This window comes from Schistocerca gregaria, chromosome 2, assembly GCF_023897955.1.
Source record: "Schistocerca gregaria isolate iqSchGreg1 chromosome 2, iqSchGreg1.2, whole genome shotgun sequence".
NCBI classification, from domain to species: domain Eukaryota; kingdom Metazoa; phylum Arthropoda; class Insecta; order Orthoptera; family Acrididae; genus Schistocerca; species Schistocerca gregaria.
The window spans coordinates 753213808-753238191 of NC_064921.1; the positions used below are offsets into that span (position 1 = coordinate 753213808).

The 24384-nt window shown below is 43.7% G+C and overlaps 1 protein-coding gene across 1 annotated transcript in view; it reads left to right on the forward strand.

The window, feature by feature from the left end:
* Nucleotides 1-24384, forward strand: part of LOC126335960 (uncharacterized) — a 1093560-nt gene that overhangs the window by 667095 nt on the left and 402081 nt on the right. Inside the window, exon 3 of the mRNA XM_049999436.1 lies at nucleotides 23759-23980. Within this exon, the coding sequence (XP_049855393.1) occupies nucleotides 23759-23980 (222 nt within the window). The remainder of the gene's footprint in view (nucleotides 1-23758; nucleotides 23981-24384) is intronic.

Sequence of the window (24384 nt, forward strand, 5' to 3'; positions counted from 1 at the left end):
GATAACAGCTACTGCTGAAAAACCAATTACCCAGTAACAGCTTAAGTCGTTTACGGGGCTGTGTGGTTTCTACGACAATTTCAGAAGTGATGAAAGCGTAAATTGCCCCAGTCTCTGCCGATTATTAAAAAAGAATGTAGAATGGGTGTGGAGAGGTACACAACCAAAAGATGATGGTGAAAGGTAGACTCGAACTTCGAAATATGGCCTTTGTTTGCAGTATGCTGTCAAAACACAAGTGTGGTTACAGATTTCTGAGGATCGTGTTTTGGTTGCAAAAATTCCGTATACATCTTTAAGTGCATGAGGTTCCAATTCTATACGTCCTTATGGCACCGATTTACATAGAGGAAATTAAAGTTTTGAGTGGATGTCTTATGCGATGCGCAATATTCTTGCAACGTTCATTTAAACTTTCTTATACATAAAAGGCAGCGAGAACAAGCTCTCTGATGCACTTTCGTGATAGCGAGCTGTGAAGGAGAAGTACGTAGAAGTCAAGGAGGGTGACCAGTAACTTCAGATTATTTATCAGAAGGGCTTTGAAGGAGAAAAGAAAATATACAAAATCCGTAAAGACATGAGAAGGCAAAAAAAGTGGGGCACCCACACTGAACTTTATAAAGCTAAATTTAGAAAGCAGTAGCTAGGATAAACTGCTACGAGATTATGAGACTCGTATGGGCATTTTGTTCAAAAAAAAGAAAAACTGAGGTATAGTCAGAGCAAAGAAAGTTACATTTCCTGGAGGATCTTGAGTAGGCTGTAACTGATAACATACATTTGATGTGTGACCACTCTGGAGCAAAGATATTGTAAGGTTAAGTGTACACCAATACCTTGCGAAGATAAGAGTGGAAGAAAATGGGTGAATGCGACTGCTGTCTGAGAGCAAGAAACAGCGCAATGTCTTCTCAATTTGGTAGGCTACCTATCATTGTAAATAAAGTAGAGGAATTGCTGGTCGTCGCTAAATTTAGATTGTTTCCTGCTAGTATATACAGGGTATTACAAAAAGGTACTGCCAAACTTTCAGGAAACATTCCTCACGCACAAAGAAAGAAAATATGTTATGTGGACATGTGTCTGGGAAGGCTTACGTTCCATCTTAGAGCTCATTTTATTACTTCTCTTCAAATCACATTAATCATGGAATGGAAACACACAGCAACAGAACGTACCAGCGTGACTTCAAACACTTTGTTACAGGAAATGTCCAAAATGTTATCCGTTAGCGAGGATACATGCATCCACCCTCCGTCGCATGGAATCCCTGATGCGCTGATGCAGCCCTGGAGAATAGCGTATTGTATCACAGCCGTCCACAATACGAGCACGAAGAGACTCTACATTTGATACCGGGGTTGCATAGACAAGAGCTTTCAAATGCCCCCATAAATAAAAATCAATAGGGTTGAGGTCAGGAGAGGGTGGAGGCCATGGAATTGGTCCGCCTCTACCAATCCATCGGTCACCGAATCTGTTGTTGAGAAGCGTACGAACACTTCGACTGAAATATGCAAGAGCTCCATCGTGCATGAACCACATGTTGTGTCGTACTTGTAAAGACACATGTTCTAGTAGCATAGGTAGAGTATCCCGTATGAAATCATGATAACGTGCTCCATTGAGCGTAGGTGGAAGAACATGGGGCCCAATCAAGACATCACCAACAATGCCTGCCCAAACGTTCACAGAAAACTTGTGATGATGACGTGTTTGCACAACTGCGTGCTGATTCTCGTCAGCCCACACATGTTGATTGTGAAAATTTACAATTTGATCACGTTGGAATGAAGCCTCATCCGTAAAGAAAACATTTGCACTGAAATGAGGATTGACACATTGTTGGATGAACCATTCGCAATAGTGTACCCGTGGAGGCCAATCAGCTGCTGATAGTGCCTGCACACGCTGTACATGGTACGAAAACAACTGGTTCTCCCGTAGCACTCTCCATACAGTGACGTGGTCAACGTTACCTTATACAGCAGCAACATCTCTGGCGCTGACATTAGGGTTATCGTCAACTGCACGAAGAATTGCCTCGTCTATTGCAGATGTCCTCGTCGTTCTAGGTCTTCCAAAGTCGCGATTCATAGGCCGGAATGTTCCGTGCTCCCTAAGACGCCGATCAATTGCTTCGAACGTCTTCCTGTCGTGACACTTTCGTTCTGGAAATCTGTCTCGATACAAACGTACCGCGCCACGGCTATTGCCCCGTGCTAACCCATACATCAAATGGGCATCTGCCAACTCCGCATTTGTAAACATTGCTCTGACTGCAAAACCACGTTCGTGATGAACACTAACCTGTTGATGCTACGTAGTGATGTGCTTGATGCTAGTACTGTAGAGCAATGAGTCGCATGTCAACACAAGCACCGAAGTCAACATTATCTTCCTTGAATTGGGCGAACTGGCGGTGAATCGAGGAAGTACAGTACATACTGACGACACTAAAATGAGCTCTAACATGGAAATTAAGCGTTTCCGGACACTTCTCCACATAACATCTTTTCTTTATTTGTGTGTGAGGAATGTTTCCTGAAAGTTTGGCCGTACCTTTTTGTAACACCCTGTACAAAAGGATTGTGTGTTCTAGAAGATAACTGAACTTTACCCAGTACAGAGTGCTAATAGCAAGAATATGACTGCCAAACTCGAAAATATTCATGATACTAGTGGTAAAACCACTAGTGGGGTACAGTGTACCTCTAACATGATGAAGGAATTCATGAGACTACAAGGGATTAATCCTGTCAGAATCTCGGTATTTCATCCAGTAGAAATGCTACTAAAAGATGTACTTAAAAGTTCAAAACACTCAAAGCGAGCTGAATATGAGCATCTTGCCAAAGGTGTGCGTAACAGCGTCAAGAGTAACGCAGTAGGATTGTCTGCTTTGGGAAAGATGAACATCAAAGGACCAGAAACCATCTTCTGGAAACCAAGAGTATCTTCGAGGAAACAGTGGAACAAGGCCGAGTTGCAGGAACGGCATGACGCTAGGTGGAGGTCCATAAAACATAAAATAAAGGATATGGTGATGATGACCACAAAAGAAAAGTCTAGAGAGATTGGCAAAGACCTTAAGAATTTCTTTGACTTCTGTTATGGGCCATTCGTATGCTACGTAGTGATGTGCTTGATGCTCACAGTTGCCGCTTTCCAGTGCGTTTAGCCTATACTATGCTGCATTGGAATAACACTGGGGCTGCGAAATTTAACCGAATTAAGGTAATATATTCAGAAATAGTGCCGAAGCATGCGGATCTAAATAACTTACATGTTATAGAGATCTAGCAGGAGCAGTGCGTTTTTTACTTTGTCGGTAATATTTCGGTGCATAATTTATGAATGTACTTTATTTAAATTAATGTGTAAGAAAAGATCATACAGTTCAAAGCAGATGCATATATCCATAATGCTAAGTAGATTTACAGTGCTCTGTGGGTTCTTAGGAGAACCGAAAGATAGGTCCTAGGCATCTTTTTTCTTTCAGCGCCGACACACAACTGGTACACGGAGGGGGGTGTGGTCGTGGGGTTAAGGCACTTAGGTGAACTTTTAGTTTCAGCTGTAGTGCGTGGCCCTTGTCGTTATAATCTGTACATCAATGACTATTTAGCCACGTAATGCTTCCTTCATGAATTCGAATTGTATTAGGGATAGTTTTTTCGATTAATTTTTTTTTGTATAGTTAGTATATTGATGTGTACTTAATGTGTATTTTGTGTCGTTCGCACAAAATGAAAGGCTGCCAGGACAGTAACAAGTGATACTTTTTTCTCTACCTGAGCACGGAATGACATACTTGAAATCTGTTATCGGCTAGGTGTGGTTTCGACATTTATTTCTGTCTATACCGTGTGCGACAAGCATATGTACATGCGAATCATCAAAACCCTTTGAGTGACCGTGTCTGTTAACCATCTGAGTCCCAATAATATGAAAAAATACATTATTTTAAAACATTTCTCATAACTAACCATAATTACCATAGTAAGCAACGAATACAAAAAGTAAACAATTGTTTCAAGGGGTTGATTGCACATTGGCTGGTATTACACATTGTACATGATTGACGGAGCTACAACGACATATACCCATTGTTATTAAATATTGGGTTCATTATTTGGTGTAACTCTTAATGTGTTTGTCATAATGAATGTAGCGTAAAAATATAGAATGTAGTTGACATGTAGGAGTGGGCCTGATAGGGCCAGTATAGATAAATAAATAAATAAATAAATAAATAAATATTTTTATTCAAATTATGGACGTCTTGCGCCATTTTTACATTATTGAGAGCTTTCACCCTGTCGATAAATGGTCTGAGACAGTCTTGACATTTCTTAAACCTCGCCTACGTCATCAAGTGCAACACAGAAAAGCCCTTGAGGTAAGTTAATACTATTATGTTCGCCCAGATGGATGGCCAAGCAGACCTCTCTTTTGTTGTACTACCAGTCTTGGACGTCCCTGCATGCGTCACCACACAGCAGGCTTCCCTCCCTGCTTCCTCAGCAGGGTGCCGAGCGATTTGAACAGCCTCGGGACCCTGCAGAGGAGGCAGGGATGCCAGCCAGAGGCCACCAGTAAGGCGACTGCAGCACGGGGCATGCAGCGTTCACCACCAGCACGGCGTGCAGCACGCGGCGCTCTGTTATTGTAAACCGTCCAACCCTCGTATAAAAAGCTCTATGAGAATGTTTGCTGAAAGAATGGAGTTCGGTTTGTATAAAGTCCATGGACACCATTATTAACACAGTCTCATAATGATGAGTGTGCTACATTATTTTTCAGGATAAATACATTCCTGGAAATTGAAATAAGAACACCGTGAATTCATTGTCCCAGGAAGGGGAAACTTTATTGACACATTCCTGGGGTCAGATACATCACATGATCACACTGACAGAACCACAGGCACATAGACACAGGCAACAGAGCATGCACAATGTCGGCACTAGTACAGTGTATATCCACCTTTCGCAGCAATGCAGGCTGCTATTCTCCCATTGAGACGATCGTAGAGATGCTGGATGTAGTCCTGTGGAACGGCTTGCCATGCCATTTCCACATGGCGCCTCAGTTGGACCAGCGTTCGTGCTGGACGTGCAGACCGCGTGAGACGACGCTTCATCCAGTCCCAAACATGCTCAATGGGGGACAGATCCGGAGATCTTGCTGGCCAGGGTAGTTGACTTACACCTTCTAGAGCACGTTGGGTGGCACGGGATACATGCGGACGTGCATTGTCCTGTAGGAACAGCAAGTTCCCTTGCCGGTCTAGGAATGGTAGAACGATGGGTTCGATGACGGTTTGGATGTACCGTGCACTATTCAGTGGTGTACGGCCAGTGTAGGAGATCGCTCCCCACACCATGATGCCGGGTGTTGGCCCTGTTTGCCTCGGTCGTATGCAGTCCTGATTGTGGCGCTCACCTGCACGGCGCCAAACACGCATACGACTATCATTGGCACCAAGGCAGAAGCCGACTCTCATCGCTGAAGACGACACGTCTCCATTCGTCCCTCCATTCACGCCTGTCGCGACAACACTGGAGGCGGACTGCACGATGTTGGGGCGTGAGCGGAAGACGGCCTAACGGTGTGCGGGACCGTAGCCCAGCTTAATGGAGACGGTTGCGAATGGTCCTCGCCGATACCCCAGGAGCAACAGTGTCCCTAATTTGCTGGGAAGTGGCGGTGCGGTCCCCTACGGCACTGCGTAGGATCCTACGGTCTTGGCGTGCATCCGTGCGTCGCTGCGGTCCGATCCCAGGTCGATGGGCACGTGCACCTTCCGCCGACCACTGGCGACAACATCGATGTACTGTGGAGACCTCACGCCCCACGTGTTGAGCAATTCGGCGGTATGTCCACCCGGCCTCCCGCATGCCCACTATACGCCCTCGCTCAAAGTCCGTCAACTGCACATACGGTTCACGTCCACGCTGTCACGGCATGCTACCAGTGTTAAAGACTGCGATGGAGCTCCGTATGCCACGGCAAACTGGCTGACACTGACGGCGGCGGTGCACAAATGCTGCGCAGCTAGCGCCATTCGACGGCCAACACCGCGGTTCCTGGTGTGTCCGCTGAGCCGTGCGTGTGATCATTGCTTGTACAGCCCTCTCGCAGTGTCCGGAGCAAGTATGGTGGGTCTGACACATCGGTGTCAGTGTGTTCTTTTTTCCACTTCCAGGAGTGTATACTCAAGATCTGCGAAATTAAGTGACTTTTATAATCTCATTTTATTTTACGATTATATGTCAAGCCGAAAGATGAATACCTTGACTGGAACCGTGATTTCATGTCATAGTTATGGTGTACCACATTAAATGTGTTTAATCATATTCATCGTCTAGCTTGTCGACCAATCTTTGTAATCATTTTATTTACCACACCACCTTTGTTGTTATGTCGCTTTTCTGTTTGTTGTCTGTTCAGTACGAATTTTGCAGTTACTATTGAGGCTGCCACATAGCTCAGAACTCGATGGCAATGCAATATTAACTCTCTTTTGTGTCTGATGTGTGGCAGAATAAACTTCGTTTAACTGTCCATCCGTGTGTGTGCGTGTGTGTGTTTCAGTGTATCTGCTCGCTACAGACATTGCAACAGACTCCAAAGTAGCCTCCCAATGACCTAGTCCAGGCTCGTCCAGACAGTGCCCCCGGGGCGCCAGCGCCCGCGATCGCCGTAGGCCAGCGCCCCGGGCGAATTCGTGTGTTGTCGCAGTGACCGAGCCGTGTCGCTCCAAACGGCCGGCGCGCCTGCCATGCCCCTGTACGAGCGCTTCGTAAGGACGACAGACCGCCGCGCCATCGACTCACACATCGACAATTTAAATAATTTCTGGATGATATCGAATCAGAATACCCGGACATCCCCTACCACACCGAAGTAAGATGGCTGAGCAGAGGAAAAGTGCTTCATTGGCTTTTCTCCTTGAGGGGTGACATAAGTACGTTTTTGGAAATGGTTCAAATGGCTCTGAGCACTATGGGGCTTAACATCTGGGGTCATAAGTCCCCTAGAATTAGAACTACTTAAACCTAACTAACCTAAGGACATCACACACATCCATGCCCGAGGCAGGATTCGAACCTGCGATCGTAGCGGTCGCGCGGTTCCAGACTGTAGCGCCTAGAACCGCCTGGCCACTCCGTCCGGCATTTGGAAATGAAAGGACGTCCAGAAAAATTACTTTGGGATCCTAAGTGGGTGGCGAATTTGGCTTTTTGCGTGGCCTTACCGGTCACTTAAATACTTTGAACATTACGTATTTTGTGGGAAAAACAGTTGCGCGAGAAGAATTGTGGACACTTTTCTGCACTAGACAGTGTTAAAGAAGATGTGGACTTTTCAGATTATGTTCAAATCATTTGCGAGTATTAAGAACAGTTTGAAAACAGATTTTTGGAGATAAGTGAGCTTCAGCCGGCCTTAGATATATTTCTTCGTCCGTTTTCCCTTCGGGCAGAGGACGCCTCACAAGTGCTTCAGCCAGAGCTGATTGACCTGCAGCGCGATATCCGCCTGCAGGACCGCTTTCTTACGTGTAAAACTTTGGATCACTTTTACAGCTGTCTTCCACGCGAGTAATATCCTCTATTGCACAAGCACGCGGCCAAAGTTATCTCAATGTTTTGTCCCACGTATATTTGTGAACGCTTTTTCTCTCTTTTAAAGCTTTCTAAAACTAAGAACCGTTCATTACTTGGCGATAAAAATTTGACTAATTCTTTGAGGTTAGCAGTCTCACGGAATATCGTACCAAACCTAGACAAAATCGTTTCCTCGAAAAAGAAAAACGTGTAAAATGTTAATACTCTTCTTTAACAATGTTGACTGTAAGAATTAAAGTGCTTTATAACCTTAATTCTATTTTTAATAAGTTTGCAAATTTCGCCAGTTAAAATTATTACGTATGAAACACCAAACTAAGGATCCGATTTCTAAACTCTGAAAAGGGATACAAAAAGCTGTAGCACGAAGTATAACAAGAAATATTTATTTGTAACTACTAATAGTAAGAATGAGACTATATCCCTTACATAAAATTATTTCTAAAATAGAATATTTTGTTAACGTTTGATCTGACCGTGGGACAGTACAGCGTAGAGCAGTGCTGTGCACTCTCACTAGCTCCGTAGCTCTCTCTCTCTCTCTCTCTCTCTCTCTCTCTCTCTCTCTATCTATCTATCTATCTATCTCCTATGCTGACGCTAGCGACACACGGTCGCGGACGGGGCGCTGAACTACAGTACCCCGTGGGCGCAATTCTTGGATGAGCCTGACATAGACGCTTGAAACTTTCAGTATGTCTCAAAAGTGGATGACGATGATACTCACTTTCGTGTGTGGTGTATAGTCAGGGAACTTTACACTGGGATGACAAAAGTCATGGGATGGCAATATGCACATATCCAGATGATTGTAGTACTGCACACACAAGATATAAAAGGATAGTGCGATGGCAGAGCTGTCATTTGTATTCACGTGATTCATATGGCAAGGTTTCTGACGTGATAGCGGCTGCACGAGGGGAGCAAGCGGGACAAGACTGGCGTCAGCGACATTGCAGGTTGTCTACGTCAGGGGCAAGCATACATTCAGGGATAAACCCATTGTTGTCTTTTGATTGACATGTGCTTAACCTATTCTTCTGCTAAGTCGATTATGACCGCTTGGAGATAATACATCCTTCAGAGAAACCCCCGCCCCCCTCCTCTTCCCTCACCTGTCTGAGGGCCCCCGTCACCGATACAAGCACACTTTTGATATCAATCTGATTGACTAATTAATTAACTCAATCAATTAATTAACTTCTCTCGCTCTGGGAAACCACCTAGCATTGCCACCTCCTCCCCCACCTGGAAATTGGCGGGAAAATGACTAAGCTGATTGGTTATAAAGCAGTAAATCGATTGCACTGTATGGAATATTGTTTAAACAATGTAGACAATTTGTGGAATATTGTTTATTTAAACAATTGTTTCATACAAGGCGGGGTACAGAATATAGCTTACATATGTATTTAAAGAAGTTGCAAGGAATTTGCAATGTATGGAATATCGTTTAAGCATTTTTGGTTGACGAGGCAGTGTGTGGAATATCGTTCATTTAAACAGTTTATGGGATACAAGGCAGTGTAAGGAATACTGCTTGAACAATTTAGATAATGTGTGGAATATTGTTTAGTTGAAGAATTTACAGGATACAAGGTGGTCTATGGAATATGCTCTGTTAACAGAATTTGTCAGGAAATCGTTTCCAGTGTATGTAATATTTAAACAATTGTGGCGCTTTTTCATTCCCATTGGCTAAGGAAACACTTTAATTGCACTCTTACAGATTGCTTAAACATATCTGAAAGGCTTTCTTGCATCTCGCCATCTGTGCAAGCTGCGTTGAGTCGCGGTGCACTGAGAGGACTTGGAACTGCCAGTGTCCATGCTGAGTGCTGCAAGTAGCAGCAAGCTAATCCCCGGGAACAGAAGCACACACCCTGTCGGTGTCCTCTGCCATCTCAAATGGTCGTTTCCTGTTTCTGAATGCTTGAACCAAGATGTTACATACCGGCAGACGTGAGAAACACTTTCCTTCAAGAGCAAATACCTGACTGAGAATCGACCCTGAAATACTGCTCGAGTTAATAACTAATTTCCGCTCACATTATTGTGATGTGGGATATGTAACACTGCGATAGTCATTTCACACACACACAAATTGGCGATTTCACAAAACTAGTGGCAGGCTGACTCGTAATACACTTTAAAAAGTATCGTTGCATACAGTGTGTGTGTTTGTGTGAGAGAGAGAGAGAGAGAAGAGAGAAAGAGAGAGAGAGAGAGAGAGAGATTGCTGTTGTTTGCCTTGCAGATGACACACGAACTATCATGGGATATTTAAACAACTACACTTTTTCATTCCTCCATGGACTGTAAACTGCCCCTGCCTTCCTGGCTCATTTTCTTGTGCTACACTTCATGAACTGATTCAGGAGTTATTAAATGTGGTGCAGAATATCACACCTTAGAGATGCCACAAATATTGCTTTAGAAGATGCACCACAGGAAATATTAATGAAATCATTAACACAGGTGTTTAAACACTCTGATTCAAGTACACATATAAACTTTAAAACTACTGAAATAAGATCAACTTGGCACAGTAGTTTGCGTGCATAAACAATAATGTTAAGTTTTGATGAGATATTTCTTTGAATAATCCAAACCCATTAATATTTGATGACACAACTGGAAGTGATGATGTATGAAATGATAGCTGGAAGAATTTATACAGTCACAGTTATGGAATTGCGGCCACTACAGGTGTGCTAAGTCTATTAGCCTTTTTAAAGCGCTATAGAATTCCTAAATTCGTTCTGTCCACTACATTTTGAAGGAGGAGGAAAGATCCACTATGTGTTGGGAGAGTAACAACAACAACAGCAGCAGCAGCAACAACAACAACAACAACAACAACAACAACAAATAACTATGCAAGACAGAGTCCACTGTAATGTATTGAGAAGCACTAAACATGAAACAAACCGTGATCCAATCTGCAGAAATAAGTTGTCATGGCTAGATGTTTGAGATCACTATTAATTGGGAATCTAACATCGTGAATGGGTTTTTAAAGCACTATACAATTCCTATATTGGTTCCCTCCATTATGGTCTGAAGCAGCAGGAAGGCCGTGAGACAATTGCATCATATACCTCTGCAAGACAGAGTCCACTGCCATGTACTGAGAAGCACTAAACATGACACATTTAAAACACAAACCAGTCCATAGTAGTTGTCATGGATACGTGCCTGAGATCTCTCAAAACACTTGCACAACCCATGTGCTCACCTCCTAGATGTCTAAATGCAGTGTGCACATAACCTCATACACTGCAGGTGCCATTGCTCAGAGGTCAGTGAAAACTACCGCCACGCCAGTAGCTACAGTCATGGATGTGCATGTATGCCAGAGTGCACCACTCCTGGCCATGGAGCACATCTGGAGATGATTGGAGTGGTAGGGCTTTGGATGCTATCAATTCATCTGGCACAAACACACATCATTTTGAATCTTCTCTCATGCAACACACACATCTGTTTCTATCCCCACTCACCCAGCATAGTGGTCACTTCACTAGACCCTGCTCCCGTTGCCAAGATCAGACAGGTCAGCGCATTCTTTGTATATAATCCATCATCACAGGCTGAGCTAATCCATTAATTCCAATCCCTGATTCCTTGTGACACTGCTGCTATATGCTGTGGTGCACTGCAAAACAAACAGCTGCAGCTTGGATTTATACAGTAGTTCTAACCAATTTTACCCCAAAATAAAATCGTCTCCCCCCTCCCACCCCCAGTTTAAAATATCAGTTTTACCCAATCCGAGGCAGGGAAGCCGTTTTTCACGTGAAATGTAGATTTCTGTCTTTTATACAAGTCATTTTCGAAGACAAGAAGTCAGGGCATACACGCGTTTTCACATTGCTGACATATAAAATCCTGTAACATTATGGCATATGTATAAGTATTCTCTCATCAGGCACAAATAATTTTTTTCTTATCTTTTATGTCATCCATCAGAGGACTAAAATATAAAACTCATTTTTAGCTCATGATGGAATGCTAAGAGCATGCTGCACCTCTGTCACAGGATGGCTCTTGATTGTTGAAATCTCTTAAAGTAACCAAATGTGTCACTACAAATGAAGACTCTTAAGGTAATGCAGCACAGAGAAGATGTAAATATCGGGTTTCAGTATGTATCACATTATGAATTCGGTAATACATCCGATTTTATTACAAAGGTTGCCTTCCCCTGTACAGGTGGCAGATTGAAATTTGGTTAAAAGATATCGCTATAAAAAAAGTCGCCTGATTAACGCTCCAACTCAATAATCATACCCACGGTGCCCTAACTATAGCTAACGTCCTCCAGGTGGCAAATCATTTATAGCACATTGTTTAGCTAGTTAATTAAATTGATAATAATTTTTCTGGATTGCACTCGCCAGGTAGCACAATAGGGATCCCTGGAGGGAAGACAATGTTCTTTTTGAGAAACTCTATTGAGAACCAACATTTGAAGCTGACTGCAGAAGGATTCTACGGGGAACATACAGTTTGCATAAGGGCTCCACTATTAAAAACATGATCACAGCAACTTAGTTACTTTCACCCTCTATAAAAAGTGGTCTTTGTTCTGCAGGCAAACGCAAGACTTGGTGATAGTGTCAGGCTTTCCAGTAAAAATGCTATCAGCAATTTGCAATCAAGTCTGTCCATTCAACCACATACTTGCGTTGGATCGTAGGGAGATACCTTTTAATGACTACAGCCAGTAATGAGTCAAGTTTGTGCCACTCTCATATCTCGAAAAGAGTCACCTTTGACTATCGCACCTGCTAAGAAACCCATACAGAAAATCTCTAGTGTGATTTTTAGACAGTCTCTTTGCAGCTTGTAACTGTTCCTCAGTCTTGCCCCCCCCCCCTTCTCACATGCAGGTTTGTCCATGTAATCATTCCAGTTTAAGTCAGAATTGAATGGAAGTTGGAGAGTGCTATATCTAAGACCTACTGCATCCTGTGGAGAAACAGTGTCAGCTGAGTTAGTTACAGGACTCTGTTTTGACCACTTGGTAGAAATGGGTAGATGTTGTTATAGCTCCGTCAATCATGTACAATGTGTAATGCCAGCGCCAAACGAAGCTTTGTCTTGCAACATGAGATAGTAGAAAAGACAACACAGTCTGTTAGAATGGTGTTTGTTACCAGGAAAATTAAAAAGACTTTGTATCATATAGGAATTGGAAGAAGGATGAAGATTCCGCTACTGCATTGTGGTGTGTCTCCATACTACATACAGGTACTGCAGTCTGAGGGAGATCTGCATCTATCAGGGTATATTCATGTCTGTCATGCAAACATTCTTTCTATTGTCGTTATTTTGTACCATCCAACAAAGAAAAAGAAGGAACTATAAAATTTCACTAATGCCACCCACTAGAGAACTCAGTAAGATTTTATTGCAGTGTTTGAAGTTGCTTCCACAGACTAGTGTAAAGTTTTGTCACTTTTACTGTAGGAGGACCATATACCACAGAGTATTGGTTGTAACTGAAGGATCCTGTGTTGTTGTATTTTACATTGTTTTTCTCTACACATCCAAGCAGTGTATGACTGCAGCTTTGTACACTACTATACACTTTGATTCTTCCATTACGACTTTGAGGCCTGTGTCAGGTGCTAAACTGACATTAATATGTCTCAATCCATTGGCTCTCACAGAAAGCTACACATTGTTTAGTGTAAATCAGACCACTGCTGCTCTCACAATACACAGGATGATTGCAATAAAAAATATGTTATTGACAAAAATGTGGAATACATGGCAATATATAGAAACTAGGAGAGTTTTGCGGCATTGTGGTGCATTTCCAAACAGCTGCCCGAAGGTGATTGATTACCTCTACATTTAAACTCATCTTTCACAGTGACGTGTTAGCAGATGCCACAGTGTTCTGCTTTGACTGATTCCTTGTATTGCATTCATGTCCACGGTCACTGTTTCGTGCAGGCCATCCGTGGAAGGTGTTGTTCTCAGAAAGACTCTTTTTTTCCATCTCAGCAAGTGGTATCAGTGGATGGACTGTATGGAAAAGACACTGTCATGTACCGTAATAAGCACCTCAACTGATAGTGCAATCTGTTTTAGCAATTTTAGCAGTTTTTTCTGTAATATCAACGCTGACCAATGGCACGACAGCATGCCTCCCAGTTTCTCTATCATTGCGAAACCAACTCTGCACTACTTTGCGAGTACCATATACTAGATTTACGAATTTAAATAGATGACTGTGGAGTGCATGCATTCGCTGTCAATTCTCAAACATTTATCTCAAAGTATACCTGACGGCACTCAATACTGATCTATATACTTCTAGCACTTCGATCATTGTGTGTAATTTACGATCACAATTGCCCATTTTTCCCTGTGGGGTTGGGAGTCACAGAGTGTTCTCGCATTCTTAGGATAAAGTTAGAGATTGAAAGACCTACTCGCATTGTCTTTGACTAACCCTCACAACAACACTATCACTGATTTAATTTGCAGCTGATCAAAATCAGGAGGCTACGATCCATGTCTCATGCTGCAACAGAGTGAGCCAAGTCCATAACTGCTTTTCAGCAAAGACTGTTCCACACCAGTCTTACAGCATCCATCCAAGTACACAAGATCTCTCCAGATGCTTGCAAGTCTAGGAAATTAGCGTCCCTTATCTGTGTATAGTGGATATGAGAGAATTGTGATGATATAACAGACGGTTAAGAAGAAACATGCTGTTTTATGCATGAAGGAGCTCCAGATAGATGCAGGTTGAAGAATTTTATGTAAATTAACTGTGCTATCAGTTCTAAAGTATTGTTCTAGTTTCTGAGGTCAGCACCAAGAAGCTATTGATAAGACAGACATGATCGTTGAACATAAACGCATTCACTCATAAGGCTACATGGTTGTGCACTTCAACACACTATAATGTTAAGGGCAGGTGGTTTGTGAGCTATTAGTTGTGTGGAATGAAATGCTGTCAACATTTCTATTTTATAAATATATTTCCAGTGCTTGACATACATTCTCGCTTCAGGTTTCTCTACGATAAACGTGGTGACAAATTGTAATGTGGTAAAACTTCTAACCTGCACGCGAAACAAAACACCAATTCTTTGAAACACAAACACTACATAAGTTTTCAGAGGTGTATGACGCCTGCAGTTAACAAAGATCAAGCCCAGTTACGATTCTGAAATTATGATATTTTCACAACAGTGCTATAAAATGATCACCGTTAGCCAAAAATGCATACAAAGAAACAGTTACATCTTACAAGAAAATAAACACCACAATGAGTAGCCAGAGGAGATGTAGCAATCTTATTGCAGCACACCACTGCCCCTGGCAACCTTCCTCTTGCACACAGAAATCGCGCCCTTATGTTAGGTTATATAGCTCATGTGCGGGATAATATTGCCGTTTTGCCTTGACACCATGGCTATAGATTGCCACCTCTTTCCTCTTTAAAGCATATGTAGCATCAATCTACTCCCCTCCTCCAGAACACAAAATTTTATTGATTTAGCTCAGTACTTGTTTCATGGTTTTTTTCTCTAGTTTTACGTATTCTCAGCCAATTTCCATAATTTTACTATATTTTTGCCGTTTTACATATGTCATTGTATTTCCCTCAATTTTTGTGTGTTTCACATCAGGTTTCCATCGAATTTTACCGATTTTATGTCATTTTTCATATTTTACCACAGTTTCCATATGCATATGGTAACATTGCTGACATACCCATGTGCTATTGGTTTTCTATGATAATATCAGCGCATCTTATACACCAAGTAACTAAAAACTCCTTTGACTTTTGTCATTGCGCAGTGTGGAAATTACAGAAAAAACTGCTAAAATTGGTAAAACTGATCGCACTATCAGCTGAAGTACTTATTACAGTACAGTAATAGGGTCTTTTACATCCCGTCCATCTGCTGTTATGCTGTTGATTACCACACAATGATTGACTGATGCCATGTGTCTGAGATGGAAAAAGAGTCTTGGTGAGAGCAACACTTACCAAGCAATGCCTGAACGAAACACTGATCATGTATATGATTCCTATACGAGGAATCAATCAAAATAGAACACCGCGACATCTGCTGCCACATCAGTGTAAAAGATGAGTTTAAATGTAGAGGTCATCCTTCAGGCAGCTGTTTCGAAATGCACGACAAGGCTGCAAAACTCTTGCAGTTTCCATATGTCGTGATGTCTTCCACATTCTTGTCAATAATTTCTTTTTCATTTTTTCTGTGAGAGCCACTGGATTGCACCTGCACCAGACACAGGCCTCAGAGGCATGGTGAAAAAATCAAAATGTATGGTGGTGTACAAAACTGCAGTCATACATTGCTTGAATGTGTTACAGCAGAAAAAAGTCAATGTATCAAACAACAACACAGGATCCATCTCTTGCAACTAATACTCTGTGGCATATGGTCCTCCTGCAATATGGGTGACAAAACTTTACACTGGTTTGTGGAAGCAACTTCGAAAATTGGCCACCTGCTCGAGTGGACAATACATGTATATTTAATGGGATCACTACATATTGTAAATGTCAACTTGCAGGAGATGCAGTACAATTTTATCGAGTTCTCTACTGGGCGACATTAGCGGAGTTTTATAGTTCATAGTTTTTCTTTGTTGGATGGTACAAAAACCGAGAATAGACAGAATGTTTGCATGACAGACATGAATGCACCCTGAGAGGCACAGGTCTCCTTCAGACTTCAGTACCTGTATGTAGTTCAGAGACACACGGGAATGCAATAGCAGAATCCTCATCGTTCTTCCACTTCTTATATTGTGTGAAGTCTTCTTAATATTCCCAGAAACAAACACCACTCTAACTGGTCATACTGTCTTCTCTGCTATCTCGTGTTGCAGGACAAAGCTTTGTTTGGCCATGGCCTTACGCATTTACACGGTTGGCAGAGCTATGACAACATGTACCCATTTCCACCAAGTGGTCAAAATACAGTCCTGTCGCATTAATTCAGCTCACTCTGTTTCTCCATAGGATGCAGTAGTTATCAGATATAGCACTCTCCAACTTCCATTCAATTCTGCTTAACCCTTTCAGATCCTCTGGCTGCAATTGCGTCCATTAAATTTTACTCTGTTTTAGCTGCAACAGAAGTACTTTTTCCCAGTGGTCGCCTGACGTACACATTTTCAAACGTTCAACCTATTCATCATGTGCATGTGCTGCCAGCTGTTGGGCATCATTATGAAAATATTAACAAGTCAATGTAGCAGTGCGCAGTAGCTCGTAACAGTACGCAGCAGCTCATGACCACCAGAAGACACAGATACGGTTGGTTTTCTGTATTCCACCATGTAATTGAATGTTGCATGGTAGTTATTGATTGATCATTTTACTGTTTATTACAATAGCGATGTTTCCTAATTAGTTATAAAATAAAACTACGTGTGAAAAGTATGTTTCGTAAACGGGTACATATTTCTGTATAAATCTTCTTTCAAAAATCATTAATAAATCACCTAAGAGCATAAAGACGTAAATTAAAAAGGTTCCTTCCTCCAGAAAAAAATCAGGTTTGGAAGGGTTAAAGTGCAATGATTAGATGAACAAACCTGCATGGTGGAAAGAGGAGGGGCAGAGACTGAGGAACAGCTACAAGCTGCAGAGAGACTAAAAATCACTCTAGAGATTTTCTGTATGGGGTTCTTAGCAGGTTGGGTAGTCAAAGGTGACTCTTTTCGAGATATGAGAGTGGCACTAATTTGATTCATTAGTGGCTGTAATCTTTAAAAGACATATTCCTTCGATTCAATGCAAGTAGTTGGTTGAATGGACAGACTTGACTGCAAATGGCAGATAGCATTTCTACCTGAAAGTCTAACACTGTCAGCAACTCTTGTGTTTACCTGTAGAACAAAGACCACTTTTTATGGAGGTTGACGTAACAAAGTTGTTGCGATCGCGTTGTTAATAGTGGAGCCCTTATGCGAACTGTATGTTGATTGCTGTAGAATTCTTCTGAAGTCAGCTTCAAATGTTGGTTCTCAGTAGTGTTCCTCGAAAGGAACATTGTCTTCCTTCCCTGGATCCCCTTTGGTGTACCTGGTGAGTATAATTCTACTACCGAAAAACACCCTGGGCAAAGCGAGTCCCATGATGGAATTATTTTACAAGCATATCAGTTTGATATGCACTCCTGGAAATTGAAATAAGAACACCGTGAATTCATTGTCCCAGGAAGGGGAAACTTTATTGACACATTCCTGGGGTCAGATACAGCACATGATCACACTGACAGAACCACAGGCACATAGACACAGGCAACAGAGCATGCACAATGTCGGCACTAGTACAGTGTATATCCACCTTTCGCAGCAATGCAGGCTGCTATTCTCCCATGGAGACGATCGTAGAGATGCTGGATGTAGTACTGTGAAACGGCTTGCCATGCCATTTCCACCTGGCGCCTCAGTTGGACCAGCATTCGTGCTGGACGTGCAGACCGCGTGAGACGACGCTTCATCCAGTCCCAAACATGCTCAATGGGGGACAGATCCGGAGATCTTGCTGGCCAGGGTAGTTGACTTACACCTTCTAGAGCACGTTGGGTGGCACGGGATACATGCGAACGTGCATTGTCCTGTTGGAACAGCAAGTTCCCTTGCCGGTCTAGGAATGGTAGAACGATGGGTTCGATGACGGTTTGGATGTACCGTGCACTATTGAGTGTCCCCTCGACGATCACCAGAGGTGTACGGCCAGTGTAGGAGATCGCTGCCCACACCATGATGCCGGGTGTTGGCCCTGTGTGCCTCGGTCGTATGCAGTCCTGATTGTGGAGCTCACCTGCACGGCGCCAAACACGCATACGACCATCATTGGCACCAAGGCAGAAGCGACTCTCATCGCTGAAGACGACACGTCTCCATTCGTCCCTCCATTCACGCCTGTCGCGACACCACTGGAGGCGGGCTGCACGATGTTGGGGCGTGAGCGGAAGACGGCCTAACGGTGTGCGGGACCGTAGCCCAGCTTCATGGAGACGGTTGCGAATGGTCCTCGCCGATACGCCAGGAGCAACAGTGTCCCTAATTTGCTGGGAAGTGGCGGTGCGGTCCCCTACGGCACTGCGTAGGATCCTACGGCCTTGGCGTGCATCCGTGCGTCGCTGCGGCCCGGTCTCAGGTCGACGGGAACGTGCACCTTCCGCCGACCACTGGCGACAACATTGATGTACTGTGGAGACCTCACGCCCCACGTGTTGAGCAATTCGGCGGTATGTCCACCCGGCCTCCCGCATGCCCACTATACGCCCTCGCTCAAAGTCCGTCAACTGCACATACGGTTCATGTCCACGCTGTCGCGGCATGCTACCAGTGTTAAAGACTGCGATGGAGCTCCGTATGCCACGGCAAACTGGCTGACACTGACGGCGGCGGTGCACAAATGCTGCGCAGCTAGCGCCATTCGACGGCCAACACCGCGGTTCCTGGTGTGTCCGCTGTGCCGTGCGTGTGATCATTGCTTGTACAGCCCTCTCGCAGTGTCCGGAGCAAGTATGGTGGATCTGACACACCGGTGTCAATGTGTTCTTTTTTCCATTTCCAGAAGTGTATAAAAGGCGATCAAAAAGGTTGAGCTCAAAGGCCGTACAATGCGGAATCTGTTGGCCAATCAGGCAAGATTGCTGTGAGCATTGGCGCATTCATGGCACCGATACACAAGGTTAAAGATATCCATTTGATAAAACACCGTGAGGTGTTGCACATCCTCGTCCGACAGGAGTCGTCGACCCTTTTTTAAGGGACCACAGGCGTGGTAATCGCATTGGGAGAGAGCAGAGCTGTAGGATGGTTGCCTGAGTGTATTCCATTTGAGTTCTGCTTTACGACATTTGCAATATAGGGACGCGCACTGTAATGAATCAACGCGGCGCTTAGCACACCATTCCATAACAATGGTTTTCGACAGGCGTGCTGGCAAATACACGTACCTCATTGTTCAATGGATGTCTGTCGATGTTTGTCCTACGGCAGCCAAACAAGAGTAACAGCACGTTGCTCCCGTTAGGATCCATTTGGTAATAGCGTCGTCATAGTTCATGTTTCCGCATTTACTGTATACTCGTCAGCATGGCAGGGATGGTTCGCTAATTCTTTGTCTACATATCGATGCTTGCACATCTGCATCAGGATGGCGTTACGTTGCATGTATGCTGCATTAATGCTGTAGCATGCCCGAGAGTACAAATGGGAGGGATACCTTAAACTGGCTTCTCGTTTCGACCGTGCGCCCTGTCCACACCTCGTACCTGACAAAGCCGCGGAGGTCGTGATGTTCTGCTCCACACTGCTGCTGGCTTACCTGAAAATACCTATCGAAAAATGCAAGCGGATTTAGGGGGCCACTCAACGTTAAAACACAATACTGTCCTACCTCTGCTATGAACAACTATATTGTGAGACGATAAGAAATCACAGGTTGCACTGTTTACACTCTGAGTCGTAAATATTTATCCCAATTAACAATCTTGATGATTATCTGTCCACAATATGACTTGAACGAGCGTACGGGTACCGAAAACAGCGCTGATGATTATTGATGACGCGAAAGCCGAATAATCAAACGAAAGTTCTTACGCTCGCCAGGCATACACAGATTTCTTTTGGTACCAGTCCTCCTTCACACTAGTAATGATTAGCACTGTCCGTAAAGTTAATTTTTCAGTTCTCACTTGTACGAGCGTGCGAATATTCGTCGCGTCGCGGCTGATTGTTGATAATGCGGAAACGCGATGATCGAACGCACTTCCTGACGCTCGCTACAAAACAATGGCACTTGACTGTGCTCTTTTATGGTGAATAATTTCTACTGATTCACATCAGTAAATTCTCTGAAAGACCGATCACGGCGCGGATGATTGATACAGTACGGTAGGACACGCAATGAGACGATACACAAATACGTTATCGGCGGCACTGCTCATTTTTAATCACATCTTGAAGCACTTTCCTCTGTATCCTTCCATATTTCATCACTTTACTGTAATAGCACTTGTATCAACACTTCCACTTCCGTACTAACAATGCTTCTTACATGCAGAGCTATCCACAACACAACATAACAGTTCGATGTCCCGCGCTCAACTCTAGAGACGCGGCTGCCCGCAAAGATACTCCACAACTAAGCCAGCAATGTGTGACAATACGCTTACAACGCCCTGAAACAGAACATTTTAATGGAAATACATTTTCGTGGATAAATACTGAATGTCAGTTTCATCTTCGATAAGAAGTAAAGCTAAAGGAATTAATTAAAATTTGTTCCAGGGCGTGACTTGAACCTATGTCGCCAGCTACCTAGGCAGATTTGTTATCCACTACACCACCCTGCAATACAGACTATCAAGACAGGCTGAGGTGTGAATTCAAGTTTGTGTTAGGGAGGGTGCTGGAATCAGTAGTCCGCGTAGCTATCTAGTCAGTATGCTAGGATTATGTAGTGGATGACACGTGTGGCTAGTAAGCAAGAGAACCACTTTCAAGTCCCAACCTTGGCACAAATTTTATTTACTACTTCAGCTTCTAACCTTACGGATAGCTCTGCTGCATCAAATAGCGATTCAAAGGAAGAAATAAGGAATGTGTGTAAGGAAACAGAAGTGGAAAAAGGAGAGGGGAGCATTTAGGGGGCAGGAGTTTGGAAAGGACGAGAAAATCGGACATAAGTGCAAAGATGAATGGGAAGGAAGAAGGAGAACTGGAAAGTACATGGACTGGATAAAAGGTAGTAGCAGCACTACCTCAACATGAAGGATTTACGTCAAATCCTTTTCCCGCTGTCTGTAGCTGACAGCATGAGGTCAGTTGAAACAATGCAGTGACCGTGACGGCTGTGTTTGAGTCAGTTGCTGTGTGTACTGTCAGAAAGTGTGGGAGACCAGTTGAAACGCCATAACAGTGAGTTTAGGAAACACGAACAACGTGCTGGATCAAGATTTAAGTGGGTAGGGTCGGAGTACACCACAGTGTTCCTTCTAGCACTACATTCCATTATCTTTGTTGACAATGGATAATGCCACACGGCGAACCCCGTGCAGGAGCTCCTGTGTACATGGGGGTGGGAGACACTGGAACAAACATCATATTCACCCGATCTGAGTCAGTGCGATTACAATCTGTTCGCCAAAGTGAAGGAGACCCCGTCGTGGCACGTGCTACAGTGCAAGAGAAGACAGCATGCGTGCCATAGGGCGGTCTTTGCGGGACATCAACAGAGATGGACACGCTGACAGTATACGACATCTCTCTTCTATCTCGGTCGAGGAATATGATCGAGATGCGGCACGATTGCATTGAAGTGTGAGATACGATGAATGTCTGCCAATAAAGTCTAGTACGAAATATAACTGAGTTCCCTCTACTTTTTATCCAACCCATATATAGGGTGAGTCACCTAACATTACCGCTGGATATATTTCGTAAACCACAACAAATACTGACGAATCGATTCCACAGACCGAACGTGAGGAGAGGGGCTACTGTAATTGGTTAATACAGACCATAAAAAAAATGCGCGGAACTATGTTTTTTAACACAAACCTACGTTTTTTTAAAATGGAACCCCGTTAGTTTTGTTAGCAAATCTGAACATATAAACAAATGCGTAATCAGTGCCGTTTGTTGTATTGTAAAATGTTAATTACATCCGGAGATATTGTAACCTAAAGTTGACGCTTGAGTACCACTCCTCCGCTGTTCGATCGTGTGTATCGGAGAGCACCGAATTACGTAGGGATCCAAAGGGAACGGTGATGGACTTTAGGTACAGAAGAGACTGGAACAGCACATTACGTCCACATGCTAACATCTTTTTTATTGGTCTTCTTCACTGAGGCGCATGTACATTACCATGAGGGGTGAGGTAAACGTGGTTAACGTTTTCAATTACGGAGCGGAATAGAGTGTGTCCCGACATGTCAGGCCAATAGATGTTCAATGTGGTGGCCATCATTTGCTGCACACAATTGCAATCTCTGGCGTAATGAATGTCGTACACGCCGCAGTACATCTGGTGTAATGTCGCCGCAGGCTGCCACAATACGTTGTTTCATATCCTCTGGGGTTGTAGGCACGTCACGGTACACATTCTCCTTTAACGTATCCCACAGAAATATGGCCAGAGGTGTAAGATCAGGAGAACGGTCCTCATTGTAAACATGTCCCTGCAGATGCTGCTCGCCGACCGTGGCCCGTGTTTGTTACAACATGCAACTGAACGTCGGAGGTTTCAAGCGTCAACTTTAGGTTACAGTATCTCCGGATGTAACTAACATTTTACAATGCAACAAGCGGCACTGATTACGTATTTGTTTATATGTTCAGACGTGCTAACAAAACTAACGTGGTTCCATTAAAAAAACGTAGGTTTGTGTCAAAAAACCTACTTCCGTGCATTTTTGTATGGTTTGTATTAAACAATTACGCTAGCCCCTCTCCTCACTTTCGGTCTGTGGAATCTGTTCGTCATTATTTGATGTGGTTTACGAAATATATCCAGCGGTAACGTTAGGTGTCTCACCCTGTATATAGGGCAGGAAAGAAATAAAGAGGATAATGGGGGTGGGGGTAAGCAAGACGTGGAAAGGAAAATAGGGGAAAAGGAAAAATAAAGAATAAAGGAAAGGAAATGTAAGTGGGTGAAAAAGAAGAAAGAGCGCAAAAGTGAAAGTGTTATGTGAAAGAAATAGAAGGGGAAAGAGATAAAGAGAACAGGAATGAGGAAATGGAATAGGGAGGAATGCAAAACAGAAAGGAAGAGAGGCACAGCAAGGGAAAAAGGTAAGGGAATAGAGTAAGGAGGCAGAAAAAAACGTATAAGACGAAGGAAGTAAAAGAAGAGAGATACGGAAATAGATAATAAGGCTACAGATTTAGCGTAAACTTTGAGCAGTGCTTCGATGCAGTAGTCATTTCGATCTCGTTATCTGGGACATGAATTTTCTGTCCTATTTCGCCGCTTTGGCTGTATCACGAGGTACAATGTCTGCCTCTGTGTGTGTGTGTGTGTGTGTCCATGTGTGTTTGTGTGTGTGTGTGTGACGCTGGGGAACGGGCTGTTGCAGGCGGACATCGCGCCGAGCAGCACGAGCGACGATGAAACGATGGGTCCACGGCGCGGCGGTCGTCTGCTGAGCGGGGGCGGCGGGGGCGTGCCGGCTCCGCCGTACAGCAAGCAGGACATCCGAGAGCAGTACTGCATCACCAGCAAGCAGCTGGACGTGCTCGAGCGCCACCGCGCCTCCTCCGGCGGCGACTGGCTGCTCGGCTGCCTCTCCTCCTACCAGGTTCGTCTCACCTGCTTGCTGGACAGCTATGGCACGATTAAAATTACTTGATAGTTCACACTTCACTAACTGGAGCTTGTTTCCACCATTCACAGCGCTCAGTGTCAAGCCTGAATCTTTCGCTGTTGCCAAACTGCCTCAACAATTAGTTCACTTCCAATTACTTGTCCAGCATTGTTTCTTGATGTGCCTGCATCTCGAATGCTGGGTCTGTTTCTTTTATTTTACAATTTATCACAGATGATAACCAAACCAAAAACAAAACACACACACACACACACACACACACACACACACACCAACCATATTAACTAAATAAACACGTTTCATACACAGTAGTAACCAAAAACTACTGGATCGTTCCGCGCAAGACATGATTCAACTTAATTTGTACAGTTATCATT